At 38.5% G+C, this 17499-nt stretch overlaps 1 protein-coding gene across 1 annotated transcript; it reads right to left on the bottom strand.

Annotated features, from left to right (window-relative positions):
• Positions 1–5093: 5093 nt before the first annotated feature.
• Positions 5094–17145, bottom strand: LOC103131255 (X-linked interleukin-1 receptor accessory protein-like 2). Its single transcript, XM_007542849.2, has 10 exons — positions 16978–17145; positions 15982–16042; positions 13904–14013; positions 9647–9792; positions 9481–9558; positions 9283–9399; positions 8295–8417; positions 7317–7556; positions 7126–7156; positions 5094–5719 (listed from the first exon to the last, which is right to left on the bottom strand). Exons 1-10 carry the CDS (start codon positions 17114–17116, stop codon positions 5631–5633), a joined length of 1134 nt encoding a protein of 377 aa, XP_007542911.1. The 5' UTR covers positions 17117–17145; the 3' UTR covers positions 5094–5630.
• Positions 17146–17499: the final 354 nt, after the last annotated feature.

Raw genomic sequence — 17499 nt, 5'->3', positions numbered from 1 at the left:
GTTTTGCTTAACATTACAGTGAGTCAATTTTCAAAATCTAATCTGACATCGGAAAGAGAAGGAAAGCTTGCTTGCAGAGAGCTGCAGGTCTTAAGATTTTTAATGTGCAGCAACTGCTTGGAAACGGCAAAGACTTTCATTCAGACATAAAAAGCAAAAAATACAGTTAACACTCATGTCATTACTGAATGCATTTTCTATAAATATGTACTATGCTTGTCGCTTGGTTTGTTTTCTGTTTGTTTGCATGCTGTGAATCTGCTACAGGGAAACTACTTTATTTCTTAAAGCGTCTGCGCCAAATGGAGCTGGCCTTTGAGAATCTAATGTTCGTTACCCAATAGGGGGATTTTCTTTAAAGTTTGTCAGTGCATAGAGAATATTCTACAAATCTTTTTTTTTGTGAATGCTTCGTGCATTAAGTGGACCGACAAACTGTGGTGTGGTCTTCTTTTGCAGGGGGAAAAACCTTTGGTGAGTGAGTCAAACTGAACGTACAGAAAGGTCAGTTCAACATGTGAGCCCACTGTGCATGAAGTGAACCACACATTTGTGCAACCTGTGAATTCTGCACTTTATCAAACAGAAAGTAAAAGCACTGTAGCACAAGCTAAATTTTCATAACAAATGTGTCTATGTTCTGCTAATGTTGAACAAACAATGTCATGATTGTGGTGTTTCCACTAAATAATATATTAAAATCACGCATGAATAAGTTTAACACAATAAGTAATTAAAAATAATGGCAGCGATGGATATATTCATTATTCAGTTATGATGTTAGCGCTCATCTATCAGCCAATCAGAGGAGATGTCAGCATCTTAGTCAGGCTTTGGAGCAACAAGCCCCGCCTACTCGGGAGTGGCTGCATATGCAGCGTTTTGGGGAAATTGTAGTTGGCCATTTTACAGAAGAGCGATGGATTAAACACTTTAGAAAGACACACAACTTTTTATGAACTGTGTGATGCTGTGAGAGCTCTGGAGGAACCAGCTGCATATCGCCTGAAAAAAAAAAGTAAAAAAAAAAACCAAAAAACATCCTCCTCCTACCACTTCCTGTCATCTTCTTTGTTGTTTTCACCAGTAGTAACATCCGATGGTTGATCATGTGTCTCCTGTGATGCAAATAACATTTTTCCATTGCAGTTTTGCAAAATACACCCTTTTTGATGCGGCTGAAAACCATCTTGCCCCAGTGCAAAAACCTTCAAGAAACTGTAAAAAAACCTTGAGATTTTTGAAACTGCAGTGTTTCCATAAAAAATGATTATTTTTTTTTGTAATTTCAATTTGTGCAATTTTATGTCTACTGGAAACAGCCACTGTTCATTTAAGCTACAAATGAAGCAGTAGGCACACAAGAAAAATTAACTGGTGCCTTATAAAAAATAACTATAAACAGTGAGAAACTGGTGAGTCCAATTAACACAGCGTTGAGCAGCCACATGGAATACCTGACTGAAAGAGAATAGAGATGACAAAATCTAGGAGAAGCCCATGGACATGAACAGAGAAGACATCATGTGTGATGCCAGTTATAAACATTTGACATGTTTGAAATAAAGATTTTACTTCTTATGATGGTTTAGTAGAAAATGTTTGTATGAGAAAACTGTTAAACAATTTGAAATGTATGCCTTTTATTTTGACTCATATGTTGACCGTAAAATAAGTTTCAAAAATAAAATAAAATAAAAAAGAAAACAAAGCACTTCCAAACAAAGGACAAAGTCCTCTTAGATCAGTTTTTCTCAACCCTGGTCCTCACCGCCCCCCTGCTCTGCATGTTTTAGATGTGCCTCTATTCCAGAACAGCTGATTCAAATGAATGCATGACCATCAAGTACTGCAGAAGGCTGTTAATCACCCAGAGATACAATTCAGGTGTGTGGCAGAAGGGAAATACCTAAAACATGCAGGACGGGAGGGCGTTGAGGACCAGGGTTGAGAAACACTGTCTTAGAGGAATGTTTCAGAGAGTAGAAAAACTGAACCGCTTTGGAGAAAATGCTTTGAGTTCACTTTGACATTTATGAGGAGCTTTTGCTAAAGGACTTTTGACAATGCGAGGAAGTTGGAATTAATGTTTGCGTGCATGCAAATATGAACAAAAAGTCAAGGAGGAGTTCAAGCCTTAAAGCTGCTGTACATAACTCTTTAGTTTAACACTGTCACAATGTTATAATGGCATAATATAAGACAGATAATTTGAAAAGATCGATATCCATAACTTCCTCCCTGAGCCACTCTTCAGAGACGCATCGCTCCCGATCAAAAACAACCAATCAGAGCCAGGAGGAGGGTCTCATCGCTGTCAGTCAACCTTGTGAATGTGCTGCTAAATGTGTTAATGACAGAAACAACTTACTGTAACAGGAAAACCGTTTAACCCATTGTTATCGGTGTCCATGCTAACAAGCCTTCACATCAAGCTCTGCTGTCAGAACGGTCTGTGCGTAAATGGGCACTAAGACCCCCACTTCCCCCCGATTGGTTATTTCTAGTTAGCACTGGGAGAAGGCTGAATTTTTTTTTCTTTCTCTGTCTCATACTATATTGTCATGACATGGTGACAGTTTCAACAAATAAAACTAACCCTCTTTATAAAAGTTACATACTGCAGCTTTTGTGATTCTGTGATCACTTTTTATGTGTGCTGGTTCTGGTTTGTGTGCTGCAACCATCTGCATGACTCCAGTTGTCATGTGTCGGACAAACTGGGAAAAATACAGCATAGTTCCATAAAGTTGTTAATTTTGCTTATTTAAAAAGAAAACAAAGACTCCCTGTTTACAACAGGGAAGTGTCCAGTTCCCACTGACCACACAAAAGGCAAAAATCTAAACTTTCTCAGGGCATAACCGACCGATAAATGGACGGTATTAAAACTTTTTAAAAACCTGATATTTCTAATGCTGCCCTGGGAAACAGCCTTAAGCTCCTCACACCAAAACCCTCACTACTTCACCAACAATACTGAAGCCAGATGCAAAAGCTTTGGGACTTCTTACCAGTATATGTAATGGCGTTACCTAATGATGTCTCATCTACTTCTGCTTGTCATATGTGACAAGAAGTATTTTGAACTTCAGCAGTCAAGTTGTTTCTTTTAATTCATGAAAAGCGGCACAGAAAAGGGATGTATGTACGAAAGTACTGACTTTCTGTTCTAAAAAGTTCACCATTGTAATATTTAGCTGTTTTAAACCCTTTACAAGTGTATTTTTCTCTATAAACTGGCAGTTTGTCTTACTTGCGTGGTTTAATTTCACCATACCTTTTTTTTGATGGCTGTTGGACTTTTGGCAGCTGCAGAAACACTACACACAGTTAGTATGTGTGAAGTGGAGATAAGATAAACAGTGTGAAACATGGGTCTTATGCCACCAAACGAAACACAATTTAGAGATCACTGGTACAGCATGATTCATAAATATTGAGAAATATGAACAGTTGCTGTAGAGGAAGTTAAAGGGCAGAGGAGAGGATCTTAAAGTAAAGGAGTTGGGTTTGAAGCAGATGTAAAGATATGAGAGATTGGAGAAAGAGAAACAAGTGACAGGCATCAAAAATTAGTAAAACAACTAATGCATTTTTATTTGCTCTCAGTTAAATAATGTCAACAAATATATTCAAAGAATAGTCCAAGAAATGAGCAAAAAGGGAAAAAAACAAAACAACTATTATACTGTATATTGCCATCGAATATAACAACTCATAAGTAATTATTGTATCAAACAACCTCAAAATGTCCAGAATTTCATTGGTTCTAATAGGACAATGACAGTACCTTTGTGTGAATTCAAAACATTATCCACATTGCTTAAATATTGCGGTCTAAACTATTTCTTTTAAAGCTCAAAAAGAAGAATGTTTGATTCAGCTTGGAGTTTTAGAGCGGCTTCAGCGGTGGGACTGCCCTACCCCACCTTCGGCTGACAGGCGGCGAAAGTTTAAAACATCAGTCCATCAGTAGGGGCGATCCATCGACCTGTCCGTTAAAACAAGGAAGAGAACAAAAACAAAACACCTCTGGAGCACGTGGACGCTAGTGGAAAACCTAGAGAACAAATCACTGTCATGTTGGGATCTATACAGAAGTAATGGAAAGCTGTACAGAGATTCTTGTAACAAATGGGCAGTAAAAGCAAATCTTTGTGAAAAAAAAAACAGTCCAAGAGGATTAAACTCTTAAATTAAACATGATTAAATAAATATTAAAATTTTTATCGGAGGGAAGCCTCCATTTTTCCCTTTTTATCAGTTTTAACCATCACGCCATGGCCAGACAGAAACAAAACGTACTGCATCAACACAACAGGTTCATTATAAAAACAAACAAAAAAAAAGGCTGCAACAAATGATTGTGTCATTTTTCTCTTTTACCTATGTTTATTGGATCCTCTTTTGGTATCTAAATGGGTGGGTCATGCAAATAGAAAAGAAGCCAAGTCCATAATACGATTTAGTTTGGTTGTAATGGATAATCTCCGGTTCTGTTTGCTTCCGGGAGTCGACTACATTTGGAGGTTATGGTAGACGGTTACCATCTACCACCAACTGAAAGCTGTTAGCTAACTGAAGGCTAGTTTTCAGTTAGCTAACATGTTTCAGTTAGCCAATTGAAACCTGTTATAATTGTTATAACAGCTATCAGTTTTCAGTTAGCTAACTGAAAGCTAGTTTTCAGTTAGCTAGCTAGGTTGAGTTAGACAGCTTTCAGTTAGCTATCAGCTAACTGATACCTATCAGTTAGCTGATAGCCATTTCATTTGAATGTTTCCTAGAAAATCTCTGCTGTTTTAGTTAATGGTTTACATTGTATAAAAAAACATTTCAAAGTCAACCAGCCTGGTTTCTATGAGCCAAACCAGCTAGCTAGTTATAGTGCTTCAAGAGGTTGACTTGTTGTTTTAAGGTGGAATATTTTCCCAAAACACCTACAGTAGTCAACAGGTAGGCTGATTTCCCAAGGACTGACCTACATTCAGGAAAAGAATGACAGAATTCAGCTGAATGACCCTTCTGTGGCTCGAGTGGCCTCCAAGTCAACCGGTTTCCATAGCGGCTGGTGTGAGAACAATCTGCAATCGAGAAACCTTTTTGTGCTCTAGGATGCAACTTGGCAGCTGCATGGACAAACAGAGTCCCTAGAGTCTGCACATAGTAACCATTTAGGGTTCCTGGACCCTGTTCAGTCTTTTCTAGTACTTTTATCCATGCATCTGTCTAAAAACGTAATTTTCCTCTGCCCAGTGGGCCATATTGTTGGTCAGTCAGCAGCAGCACTCCCTTTGCAATGGTTGACTTTTTGCAATCCAAGCTGGTGTCAGTCTGCAGCCAGTTCACTCCCCTCATCACGGAAAGCAATTGTTCTTAGAATTTGTCTTTGCCCAGTACACTTAAGATTCAAGTCATGCCTCATCCACTAAGGTTCTTTGTTCATGACGTGGTATGAAGTGACCCAGTAGCAGTCCTCAGGCAGTCTTCGAGGAGCCGTCTAACTCTCAAGTCTGTACAAAGTCAACCCCCCCCAAACAAAGTCCAGTTGTACAAGCAATCCACCAGAAGGCGTCTGCCCAGCGGTCCGTAAACGGGTACCGACTGAGCCGTCAGTCTACCAGATATCAGAGCTTAGTTCTCTGCTGGTGAGCGGTACGAAGGTGCTGTTCAGGTGGAGGTCTGGCTTCTTCCCAAGCGTACTGCTCTGAGACACCTGACAAACACAGAGCCACAGGTGTCAACAATGCACTCCTACATTATGTCCGAACAAAAACCTACAGCATAACTCTACGAGAATCATTACTACTGCATGCTAAATGTTTAATGCCTTATCTACAGACAGAGTCTTGCAAAAGTATTTATACTTTTTAAACCTTTTCACATTTTGTCACAGTACTACACCAAACTTCAACATATTTTCTTGGGACTTTATATGGTAGATCAACACAAAGTACTGCATATTTGTGATTGACAAGCAGAAGGAGCCAAGATTTGAAATCTTTTACAAATAGAAACCTGAAAAGTGAGGTATGCATGAATCCTTCCCCGAGTTAATATGTCAAGGACCTACGTTTGGTTTTAATTACAGCTGCAAGCCTTTACATCTCTACCACATTTGTACATCTCCAACAGTGACATTTTTGACAATTTGTCTTTGCAATAGAGCTTAGACTCACTCAGATTGGATGTTGGGGATTTCAGAACATATTCTTACCAAAAATTCTCACCAGAATTTAATCCAGTCCGCTTTAATCCAACTCCAGTTTGTTTGTCTAGAAAGTCCGGTTCGTTTGGGGAGGTATGAATAATCAAACTCTGACTCGGACCAACAAACTGAACTCTGGTCCATCGACAGGCCCAGGTCTGTTTGGTTGAAGTGAACTCTGGGCTGGTTCGAATGCAAATATGAATGCCAAGAGGACCAGAGACTGCTCCAAAAGCAGGAAGGAGTCTATTGTGCAAGGCATTCTGGGTAAATACAACCAAATATAAATATCCTAGTATAGTGCTTATGGGAGAAATGACTCTTGGTAAGACAAGAGAGAAATCCTACAACCGCTAAAATCTGAGGCCATTTTTGTTTACATTTCGTGAAGAAAGCATTTGCGGTCATGTCTTCTTCTGAGGTTCTGGTATTGTTTTCTTCAGTGGTTCTTAATGCAGCGCTGCCACAGGTAAAGGTGGGGAAACAGGTTTTTCAAAGTAGTTGGTTTGAGTCTCAAGACATTTTCCTGTAAGAATAAAGGATTTATAATAATAATATGACTTTTGAAGGCAGTTTGTTTGCGCTGGTTTTATTTAGGGTTAAAACTCGTATCAGACTTTTCAGAATCTTAAACGTAAAGAAAATATATATATATATATAAAAAAACATATAAGACTCACAATTATGCACTGGTTTGGTTCACCATATTAAATCCCTTTAAATTACTGTACTTTAAAGTTTTGGGTAGTAACATGGCAAAATGTGGAAAGGTTTGAGGGGTATGAATACTAGTCCAAGCCTACTGTTTATCATCATCCTGTCTTCCTACTTCCTACTTTTAGAATAAACACATATTCTAGCGTTACACAAAATGAAACAATGTTTCTTTTATTTTCTCTTTTATCCAAACAGACCTCTTGTTCCCCAGTGAACTGCTCTGAACCCCTGGGGAGAAAAGAGGGCTTTTATTTTTATTTGCTTTCAACTCCGAGCACACGCAAGCACATAACAGTATGGATCATTACAAAAGGATACTCTGTGCAGATGGTGGGTGTTAAGAGGCTGTCTAGGAACGAGAAAAACCAGAAGACACAGGTTCCCCCACCTGTCCATTCAGCAGCGTCATGGGGATGTTGCAGTAGACATGGCGCCCCCCGGGGCCCAGGGTGGAGAACTGCACCGTGGAGGGAGGCGGGAGTGGAGGCGACATGGAAGAAGGCTGTGGGGGAAGCTGGAACTCGTAGCTGCGGCAGAAGTGCCGCATTTGGGCCGCTGTAGCAGTGTGACCTCCTCCCAGTGGCAAGGTCATCTGGTTGTAGTCAGGGATCTCTGTTGCCAAGGCAACCTGTGAGTTAAAAAGAAGGAAAAAGAAATGTAGCTGGGGACTTTTCAGAAGGTTGTCATAATGCTTAGATTTTCACACTTCCTGTTGGGATGATTTATGAAAACAAGCAATTTGGAAAATAGAGAACAAAATAAGGAACATTTACAAAGGGGATAAATGGTCCTTTATTATCTTAAACATTTAAAAACAAGGAAGAGGAAGGATACATCAGACGAGCTGTGTGGTGCGATTCTGTTCCACAGAATAGGAAAACATTTGACTAAAATCATTCAACATAAAAGTGTCACCTATATGTTGCATTGTTATCTGAGACTCATGCTTATCTTTGTCATAAGCTCATTGCATCCTGTTGCTGCTATGTTATTTTTGGCTTGGATTAGTCATTTTTTCTGCGTTGCCACTTCCACAGAATGTGGTTGACTAATCATTACAGACAAGTTTATCATATTTTGACATAGCGTGCCTATAAAAAGTATTCACTCCCTTGGATGTTTGACCTTTTTAATCGCGCTTACAAATCAATCATGATGAACAAAATGTGAACTGTTGACAAAAAATAAATAATTTGAGTGAAAACTGATTTCTACAAAATAATAGTGATAGATAAATTGAAATACACAACACCTTAGAGATTTTTTTTGTATCCATCCCCTGACTTCTAGTAAAGTTCAAAGTGTTGCTTGAGTCCGAACGTTAAATGAGTGCCAACAGTTCGAATTAGTGTTGGTATTTACTGACCTGATGGTGGCCATGGCGATTCTCATTAGGGGGCGCTAGTGAGGCAGAGGTGGTCGTCATGGCGATGGTGGAGACAGTGGTCTGTAGGTCACCAAAGAGGCCCTGTTCACCAGAGTCCATTACCTGTAAACATGAAAGAGTTTTCTTTTTTCTTGATCTTAGTCGTAGAGAAGTTGTAAAGTAAGGTCAGTGAATAGCAAACCTATCCATCCATCCATCCATTTTCTGAACACCCTTGTCCCTCAGTGGGGTCGGGAGAATAGCAAACCTAACTGTTGGTTATTATTGAGTAGGATAGATGGCTAGCATCATGGTTTCAATATGCTTCTCCAATTCTTCCAAATGCCTCAAAGTGTGTTCCCTGTTGCTCATGAATCCAAGCAAAGTGTCTTGGTTTGAGGTATGAATTAGAGGTGGGTGATATGGACTTTAAGTTTCATCATGATGTTTTGTGATGCCATTGTGATAACGATAAGTGACAATAAGAACTATTTATTCCATCTTTTAGGTGTTTTGCTGTGACTGTGTCTCACAGCAACTATAGTCTCACAAATACAAATAATGCTCATGAATAACATTCCAATCGGTAGTGAAATATCTTAGGACACCAGGCATGTAAAGAAGTGTGATTTATATCAACTAAGCTGCACACAGTAGCTGTGTTTTCAGATTTATTGATGCTTTTATTGAATAAACAGTGGAGAAAATAGTTAAGTAATCAATCCCAACAGATTGATTAATTAACTATTTAGTGTTTTTAAATTGTATTAAATAAAATTTTTTATGACGACTATCAATCAAATTCTTATAAGAAATGAATCACGATAAACGATATGATAAATGCCCACCATGAATAACTACAGACTTGAATATGTCAGTGTTCCCAACTAAGATCCTAACAGTGCATAATTGTACATTTCTTAAGCTCCCACTGCATGTTTTACAACAAAAATGTCAGAAACATGGTTTAGTTTTTATTTTATGGTACCTGACGTCTGGACAGAGTCTCTCTGCGTTTAGCTGGCATCTCATAGACCACCTGCTTCCAAAACTTGGAGGACAGCTCGTTGCTCTTTGGACCCCTCCACTTGATAACAGATAAGACCTTCCGAGAAGAACAGCAAACGTTAGCGATGATGTCACTTCCGCAGCTCCTGTTCTCCATTGAATGCCATGATCTCCATACCTTGATCGTATGCTTCAGCGCGTCCACCTCTTGGTAGTTCATGACATTCTTCAAGTTTGCGCACTCTATCATGATCACCTAGGCAAACGGAGATGAGGGAAGAAACATGTAGGACCTTCTTAACACTTGAATCAAACAAGAAAAAACGCGTCAGGTTGAACCCCACCTTGATCTCTCCTGTAACCAGCATGGAGTGGAGACGCGTCTCTATCTGGAAAATGCTCCAACCTCTTTTGGCAACAAATTCTGGAGTCAAAACAATGATCAAACGTCTGCTTTGCTCCACGCTGCGTGCCAAGTCCTCAATGTAGGCTGATGGGGAGAGAGAGAGAGAAAGGAGTGTTTATGCAGAGCAACAGTAAAGATCCATAAGGAATAATCTTGGCTATAATGATGATCCATTAATTCACATAGATTAACAAGAAAAGTGTGGAGTGTTTTGGTCAACCGCAACCTTTGTGACTTCGGAGCCCTCCCTCATGTAGCCGCTGGTTCCAACAATATAACATGTATTTTTGTGTTTGTATGATGTAAAACACTTCGAACTGCCTTGATGCTGAAATGTGTTATACAAAAAAACTTGATTGATTGATTGAGTGATGTACAAAGACCTAGTGAACCTAAGTCAAGATCCACTGAGTCCTGTGCATCTGCGAGACATTCTAACACAACCGCTGCTCTTCATGATTGACTTCTTTACTCTCAACCACTAGGGGGCATACTAGATGATTTGAATCTAACGGACCTCTTGATTATGGATGCAGAATCAGATGCTTCCAAGTGTCAAATCATGGTAGAATAAGGTTTAGCAACTATTTAGCAGACAATTCAATGAATCAAACTTTTGGTTACATTTGATGCACTGTGACATCGATGAATAAACTTCACATTGCATGAGGTTCAATGTAGGACGAACTGGCTTAGAGGATGTGCTTGATGTTAGGCTCTTAGTATGGGTGTGAAATATGCAGCTGTAAGTGACTTGCCTTAACATGACCCATTTAGCCAATGAAATCATCATGCTCTATCATTGAGTCATTTGATTATTCTGGAAGATCCAATACATGGACTTCCAGAATATGGCCCTATGACATGTTGGTGACAGTAAGGCTGGTAAAGACCAGCCCCTTGTCCAGAGGGTCTGGGCCCTTGGATATTCAGAAATGATTGCTTCCTGGAGGTGTTGAATTTTATTTAAAGATCAGAGCACCCCTTGTGAATCCTCTCCTAAAGCATTATATTTTCTTGTCACGGCCTGATTTCCAAAGGACATCCACCGTAGGTAGTGAATGACTAAATAACTGACATGGTGACTTGCGTGACAAAACCCCTTGTGATAGATGTTTTGGACTGACACCAAACAGGAAGTGGTTTCTTAGCATTTTGCTGATGGAAAACATATCGGTCAGGGGCTGAAGGCAGCTGCATGTGGTATTATAGAAATACAGTTTTTCCTGTTTACACCTCATTTCCAGTTAGTTGTTTGCAGCGTTCTGTGTCAGTTTTTGCAACATGACATGTTAAGATTGCTTATTGTTTGTCTTTGTGCGTCCGTGAACAACAGATCTCCCCCCTCTTTCTGTATCGCTCCCTTCTCCTCCGTCATGTCTTCACCTGCTAACTGAATTAATGACAGAGACTCTCCAACAACACATTGCAATTTCACGCTCAATTTGAGAGGCACAAATAGTACAGAACATCCCCGAATTCAGCCCATTTCTTGCCTGCCTCTGATGCGCCTCTTCCATCGCTCGTTTAATCTCTCTCTCTCTCTCTCTCTCTCTCTCTCCCCATCTCCGTTTGTGAGGATTATGTTAATCAATTAATAAAACAGCACAGACCAGTGACCGTGCCGCCACCTCTTTTCGCTCTCGTTATTTATTTTTGCGCTCTCGTTATTTATTTTTGCGCTCTCGTGTTCGTTCCGAGGCACTAAGTGGGCTGGATAATTGAATGGTGTGTTTAAGGTCTGCTCCGCCACCGACTTTGGAAGAAACACTGGAAAAAAAAGAAAAAAGAAAAAAAGGCACATCGCTCTTTCTTGGTCGGTGTCACACTCATGCTCTCTGTTCCTCTCGATGTGTGTGTGTATTTATGAACAGCAAACATTTGTTTCAGGGATGTTTTTAGGGCAGCAGTGAAACCTCTCAGACTATTTCTTGATTTTTTTTTCTTAGAAACCTAGATTTAGCAAACTGCAAACTATGTGGGGCAACGTTATTTGTCAAGAGCCATATTTCAGTGGCAAGATATGTTTATTTGTAAACCAATAGTAAAACCTGGGCAAAGGGTTTTTACTTTGCTATGCAGTAGTTATGTTGACTATGAATTCATTTTTCTAGGAACTTTTAGAACATAAACTGATAATTTGACTAAAAGTAATGACACATTGACTATTTTATTTTGTCAAATTTAAACCATGTTTACATGCACTGAATAAAAATATAAAGACCTTTTGTTTCCTGTTTTGGTCACTCAGGATCGCCACTACTCTTCCTAGAATCATTTCAAGGATTACTACACTTAAACGTCTTACTTGAAATTCTAAAGTTTATAATTAACACATTGCTGCCTCAAGACAGATTTCCTCTTATTTTTTATTTTTGCTGGACTAAGGTTCAAGATAAACACAACTCAAGATTAATTCACACCTGTTGTTTGGGTTTAAATGTGTGGAAATGAATATTGTCTTTAAAGCATTTTTTTTTTTACAACTAAAAAGCCTCAGTAGATATTTGTTTTAAAAAGTAAACTTTTTTTGAAAATTGGTTTGGAGGTTTAGACCCATTAGAGCTGAGAGTGACTTCCATCAAAAGAAATAATAATAATAGAAACGATTGGCAGCTATAATGACTCTCCTTTGATACTGGACTTAATGTATAAGTCCAGAACTTTTAAAGTGGGTTATTCTTTTATCATTATTTCATAGAATAAAAATAAAATTCCTTTCTCCATTTGGGTTTGAAACACCCTGTCATTCCTCTGTTGTGTTTTATGACCAACTCTAAGTCAGGGTGCTGTGTCTTGTAGTCCCAGTCAGATTACGATTCCTGCAGCAAAGCTGAGGTTTATCTTATGGAAACAAACTGAGCTGATCTCCAATAATATAGAGGAATCATGCTGACATCAGACCTTGGATAAAAATGCCTGTTTATATTCATCAGTACAGTGTGAAAATGTTAAAATCTTCACATCTTTACTCCTCTTCCCTCACTTATCTACTTTCAAGGAACAATGTTGGAAATTTTCCACACACTGATATTATTGAAGCAGTTGAAAAAAATGCATAAATTTATTATATTAAATCACATGAAGCTCATTAAGTTCTTATTTATGCTTTCTGGCATTTTTGTCTGTTTTACGCATGGACTCTAAGGTTTTAAATTTTACCCAGTTGCTAACATTTGGTCGTGTGTAATTTGCCAGTTCGATGCTATTAAGCTTACCAGAAGTTGCGTGCGCTATAAACAACCATCCTCCACTGCGAAGAGAGAAGGACGGAACCAAACAAGAAGGCTGTTAATGTTAAATTTAATATTTGGAGGCGTGGCCAACGCGATATGAATGGCTTCTTTCACTTCCTCTGCTACAACTATAGGCAGATTACCATTCTAAAACAAACAAAAAATCAATGTAATCATTTGCAACTCCTCTTCCGTTTCACTGATTGGCCCGATAGAAATTCCACCAAAGACAATCCACTTCAATGGCAGAAATTCTCAGATGGAGCAGGGAAGGGAAATGAGAATCTAGTGGATTAGCATAGAAAATGGCCAGGCTGCCATCACACCAACACTGGCAATAACAGATCTATGAAGATAATCAGACAATGAAACAATTGCAGTACAATCTCAGTTCAACTGAGATGCCAATAATAAACCCACGATGGCAGCATGTTTTAAAAACAAACTGACTCTTAATGAAGCCAGTCAGACATTTTGGGTTTCATTTCATTTACACTGGACTTTACAGAGCTAACGAGATCAAATTATTCACAATTACATTATATACATATAACAAGTGTTTGTAAATTTTTGCACCCTTTGTGAATGTATATGCGTGATATGCAGTCTTGTTTGGACTCTGAGGCCCGTACTGATAATTTGACGAGGCCTAAGACAGACAAATGTTGTGAACATTAGCTTCTGATTCAAAGTGAGATAAAGCTTCATTTAAGTAGGAAAACTACTGTATATATGTTTCTTTGTGTGTACGTGATGTACGCCTGAGAGCCGACAGAGATAGATTAGTTCAGCAGTAAGTGCGCTGTGATGAAGCTCTGCACACATTTTTATTTATTCTGACAGACTGATGAATTCTGGGGATTGGGGATTACAGTGACCTATAGAGAGAGAGAGTGTGAGTGTGTGTGTGTGGGGGGGGGTGTGAGAAAGAGGAGGTTGATAAATGGAATGATACTTACTACTGCTGGGTATTAAATCTCTGTCTGGTATAAATAGTTTGTATCCGTAATGCTTTTCAAGAACGTCCGGCAGAATCTCCAGAGCAAAGGTTTCCTCGTCGCTGCTCGTCCTGTCAGTAGAGAAAAATGGAGAAAACATTATTCCAGACTGAAATACAAAACATTGGGGCCACTGCTCATGGCTCCACTTATTTAAAAGGCTACTTTACGTTTGGGTGTGGGGTTCTGCAGGGAAAATGTGACAGACAGTGTCTAATAGAGGTGCAGAAAAAAAAAAGTCAATAGAGAGTCAGAAATTCTAGTCTTGGGAATCAGTTCAAAATGCTCAAAATTTCTATTTTTTGGGGGAAAATTGTATTTGATTTTGTTTTTAATCTAAGAAGCCAAGCAGTTAAACTAAGCTAACCTAAGAGAATTTTATGGACAAACCTATTTTTGTTTAAAAATAAAATGATGGAATTTGACACAGTATAGAATCTTATATACTTGTTGTAAATAATTTTTCTATACAGTGTATTTTTCTCTTGTCAGTCACGTCATTTAGGCAAACAGAATCTCTGGACCGTTTGAATAGTAAAATTGGTTTCTGAATTAAAAATCTTTTCTGAACGGAATTTTGACCCTAAAAATTGTAATTGAACCTTCAGTCTGCCTGAGTTTAATTTAAATGTTTAACTTATTAAAATATTATATTTATTTCCATCAGATGGCTATGGTAGTTTGGGTAAATTGGTCTTGGTAATAGAAACATGAATCTCTTATGTAATATAAGGTGAAACTCTTGGACTTGCAAAATATTAGTTTATGTTATGTGTGAAGAATTCAAGATGAAGTTTACAAAGAGTACTGAGAGTAAGTCTGGTGGTGGCAGCATCATGCTGTGGGGCTGTTTTACTGCCAGAGGTGCTGAGGCCCATTCTGTTCAGATTGTTTTAGAGAAGCTAAATGGATGAAACCTGGATACGACTGGTTATTTCAGCAGAACAACTGAGACCAAAACATCATGTTTAATGTTTAAGGCAGGCTGGACTGGCCTTCACAAATCCCTCACGTCAAGTCTGTTGAAAATCTGCAGCGCATGCTGAAAGGTTGGAGTCTGAAAATCGACTCAAATAAGCTTAACAAAATTCAGAGGTGGTCAAATATTCAAGCGCTGAGGATGTGTGTGGATGTTTGAGGCCATGGCTATAATTTTGACCCGTTATGGATGAGTGAAAATCCATAAAAAGTTCAAACTTGTGCATCAAATTCTTTTAAATAATCATCCCAGTTGCTTGGTGTGTGATCATTTTACCCCTCAAAAAGAGTTCAAATAAAATATCAAACACCCAAAATGAAATGGTAAACTTCTGACTGTAAGCTCCAGAGCTGATGCGCTTTAAAAAACTTTTTTTTACATTTTTTTTTTGCAAATCTTTGTGAAAGTTTTAACTCTTATTCTTCGCCATCACAAAGCACATTAGTTCTCCTTACTTAAAAAAAATATGTGCAAACTCATTGCCTCTCTTTTTTTTATTTTTATTTTTTACAGTTGTCACTTGTACAATTTTGGTACAAGTTAACTTAATAAATCTGAATAATATGTAATTACTGAAACAGTCCAGAGCTTATTTTTTGTACATGTAATAAACCCCAAATCTTTCTGAAGAAACATTTTCATAACTTGAAACTACTTTTATAAAAAGAAAGCTTCTTGATTGGAACATTTCCTGGCTTCAGCTTTTTGTTTCATTTCTTACTCAAACTTGAACAGAAGATGTGGAGAGCAGTGGTAGTTTTCTAACTGTTTCTCAGCAAAGCTAACAGAGTGAGGTTTGTCAAAAAATGAACATACCACTCACTCATGGTGCAGTTTCATGTATGTAAATGCCCTTGGGGAAAAAAAGCAGCTAATAAGAGCTTTACTACTCTGAAAATAGACTCATTCTTCACATTATTTCAAATTAACTAGGTCCATTTGTACCTCAAAATGCTTATAAGTAGGTGAATAAAAGGAAAGCTAAATCAACTTAATTTATTTGAATAAAGTGGACATTGTAAAGGTATTACACTGTTTAATTCAAATGTATTCGTCTGACCTGCCCAAAGAGTCCAGGTCCACCTTTGTGTAGGACAGGTAGGCGTCGTACTCCTTGTTGTCTGGGGAGAGAAAAGATGATGAAGACAAACTGCATGGACTCAAACCCAGTGTTTCTCTAGCTGTGCTTCTGTTACAAATGTACGCAAAATTTTGACATAAGCGGCGTTTACACTGACCGCAAAACTGTGCAAACTGAAATGATGAAAATGAATTTGCCTAATGGAAACATGACAATTTAGAAACAGCTCATGTCTTTGGATAAAAAGTTTTTCTATTACAATGAGGTGGTTTTTTTGGCCATATAGCAATTGATTTATTTTGCAAAACTGCAATGGAAACAGTGTTTTGACATCACATGAGTCACATGATCAACAACTGAATGTTACTACTAGCCCAAACCACGAAGAAGAAGACAAAAGGAAGTACTAGGAGGTTGATGTACGCATGATTTTTAATTAATTATCACATGAACAAACTTATTAATGTGGGATTTTAATTACGCCTCTTATTTAACAGAAACAGCAATCGGAAAATTGTGTTTTTCCACATTAGCAGAATGTCAACAAAGATTTGTGCACCTTTGTAATGGAAATGGCGCCAAATTTCCGCTAATATAAAAAAATAAACACAATCTCACAATTGTAGTGTTTCCATTAACTTAGAATCACAATTAAAATCACACATGTATACATTTGCTCACTCAATAAGTCATCAAAATTCAATGTCCAACCACTTCCTGTTGTCTTCTTCATGGTTTTTGGCAGTAGTAACATCCGGTTGTTGATCATTTAACTCGTGTGATGCAAACAAAATGTTTCCTTTGTAGTTTTTGAAATAAATCAATTTTGATATGACCGACAAACTATCTTATCCTAATGACAAAACTGTCAGTTATACAGCTTCTGGCTACTACTTTAGCATTTCTCTCAGAGAGGTTAAGTGTTTCCCATCAAACACCATGAAGAATCCCCCAGAGGAATGCCGAGCAGCTCACCATCTTCAGTCTCGTCGCTCCCAAAGTGTCTCCTGTAGCAGAGCATGATCTCCAGGTTGTAGCACTTATAAAGCGCGGTTAGGATCCCCAACAACAGCAGGATGACCCCAAGGCCGCCCGCCAGCTCCAGGCGATACATATCTGCCAGAGATATGGCAGGGAGAGAACGCACAGCCCATGAGATCCTTATCGGCTAACAGTCTGAGGAATTCAATCTGAAGTGGGAGGTAAATACAGGTAAAAGCTTTTATTTTTGTGTTCTCTGACTTTACTGTGCTTTGTCCTTCTTAACAAACTACTCTGCTAACACCTGAGGGTATCTACAGCAACCTGACTTTCAGAAACAGATAAGCAGGAGCTTCAAATCCCTTCAGAGTGGCCCTTTTTCTAAGCAGAATCTCCTTCAGTCACAAAAAAAAAGAAAAAAAAAAACAGAATCTGATAATAATGGCTTTTCGATTGGGATGATTATTTTTTTGATGAGTCACAGCAGCCTCTAGAAGCATCATTCAGAGACCGCCA

Source organism: Poecilia formosa, unplaced genomic scaffold (genome assembly GCF_000485575.1).
Source record: "Poecilia formosa unplaced genomic scaffold, Poecilia_formosa-5.1.2 Scaffold735, whole genome shotgun sequence".
In the NCBI taxonomy this organism is placed as follows: domain Eukaryota; kingdom Metazoa; phylum Chordata; class Actinopteri; order Cyprinodontiformes; family Poeciliidae; genus Poecilia; species Poecilia formosa.
This window is presented reverse-complemented; position numbering and strand designations above follow the sequence as displayed.

Coding starts and splice junctions, on each gene's coding strand:
- LOC103131255 (XM_007542849.2), bottom strand. CDS start 17,116: ATGTATCGCCTGGAGCTGGCGGGCGGCCTTGGGGTCATCCTGCTGTTG. Junction 9,400..9,480: donor CGCTGAAGCATACGATCAAG/GTATGGAGATCA, acceptor TCTTCTCGGAAG/GTCTTATCTGTTATCAAGTG. Junction 8,418..9,282: donor AGACTCTGTCCAGACGTCAG/GTACCATAAAAT, acceptor TCATGTTTACAG/GTAATGGACTCTGGTGAACA.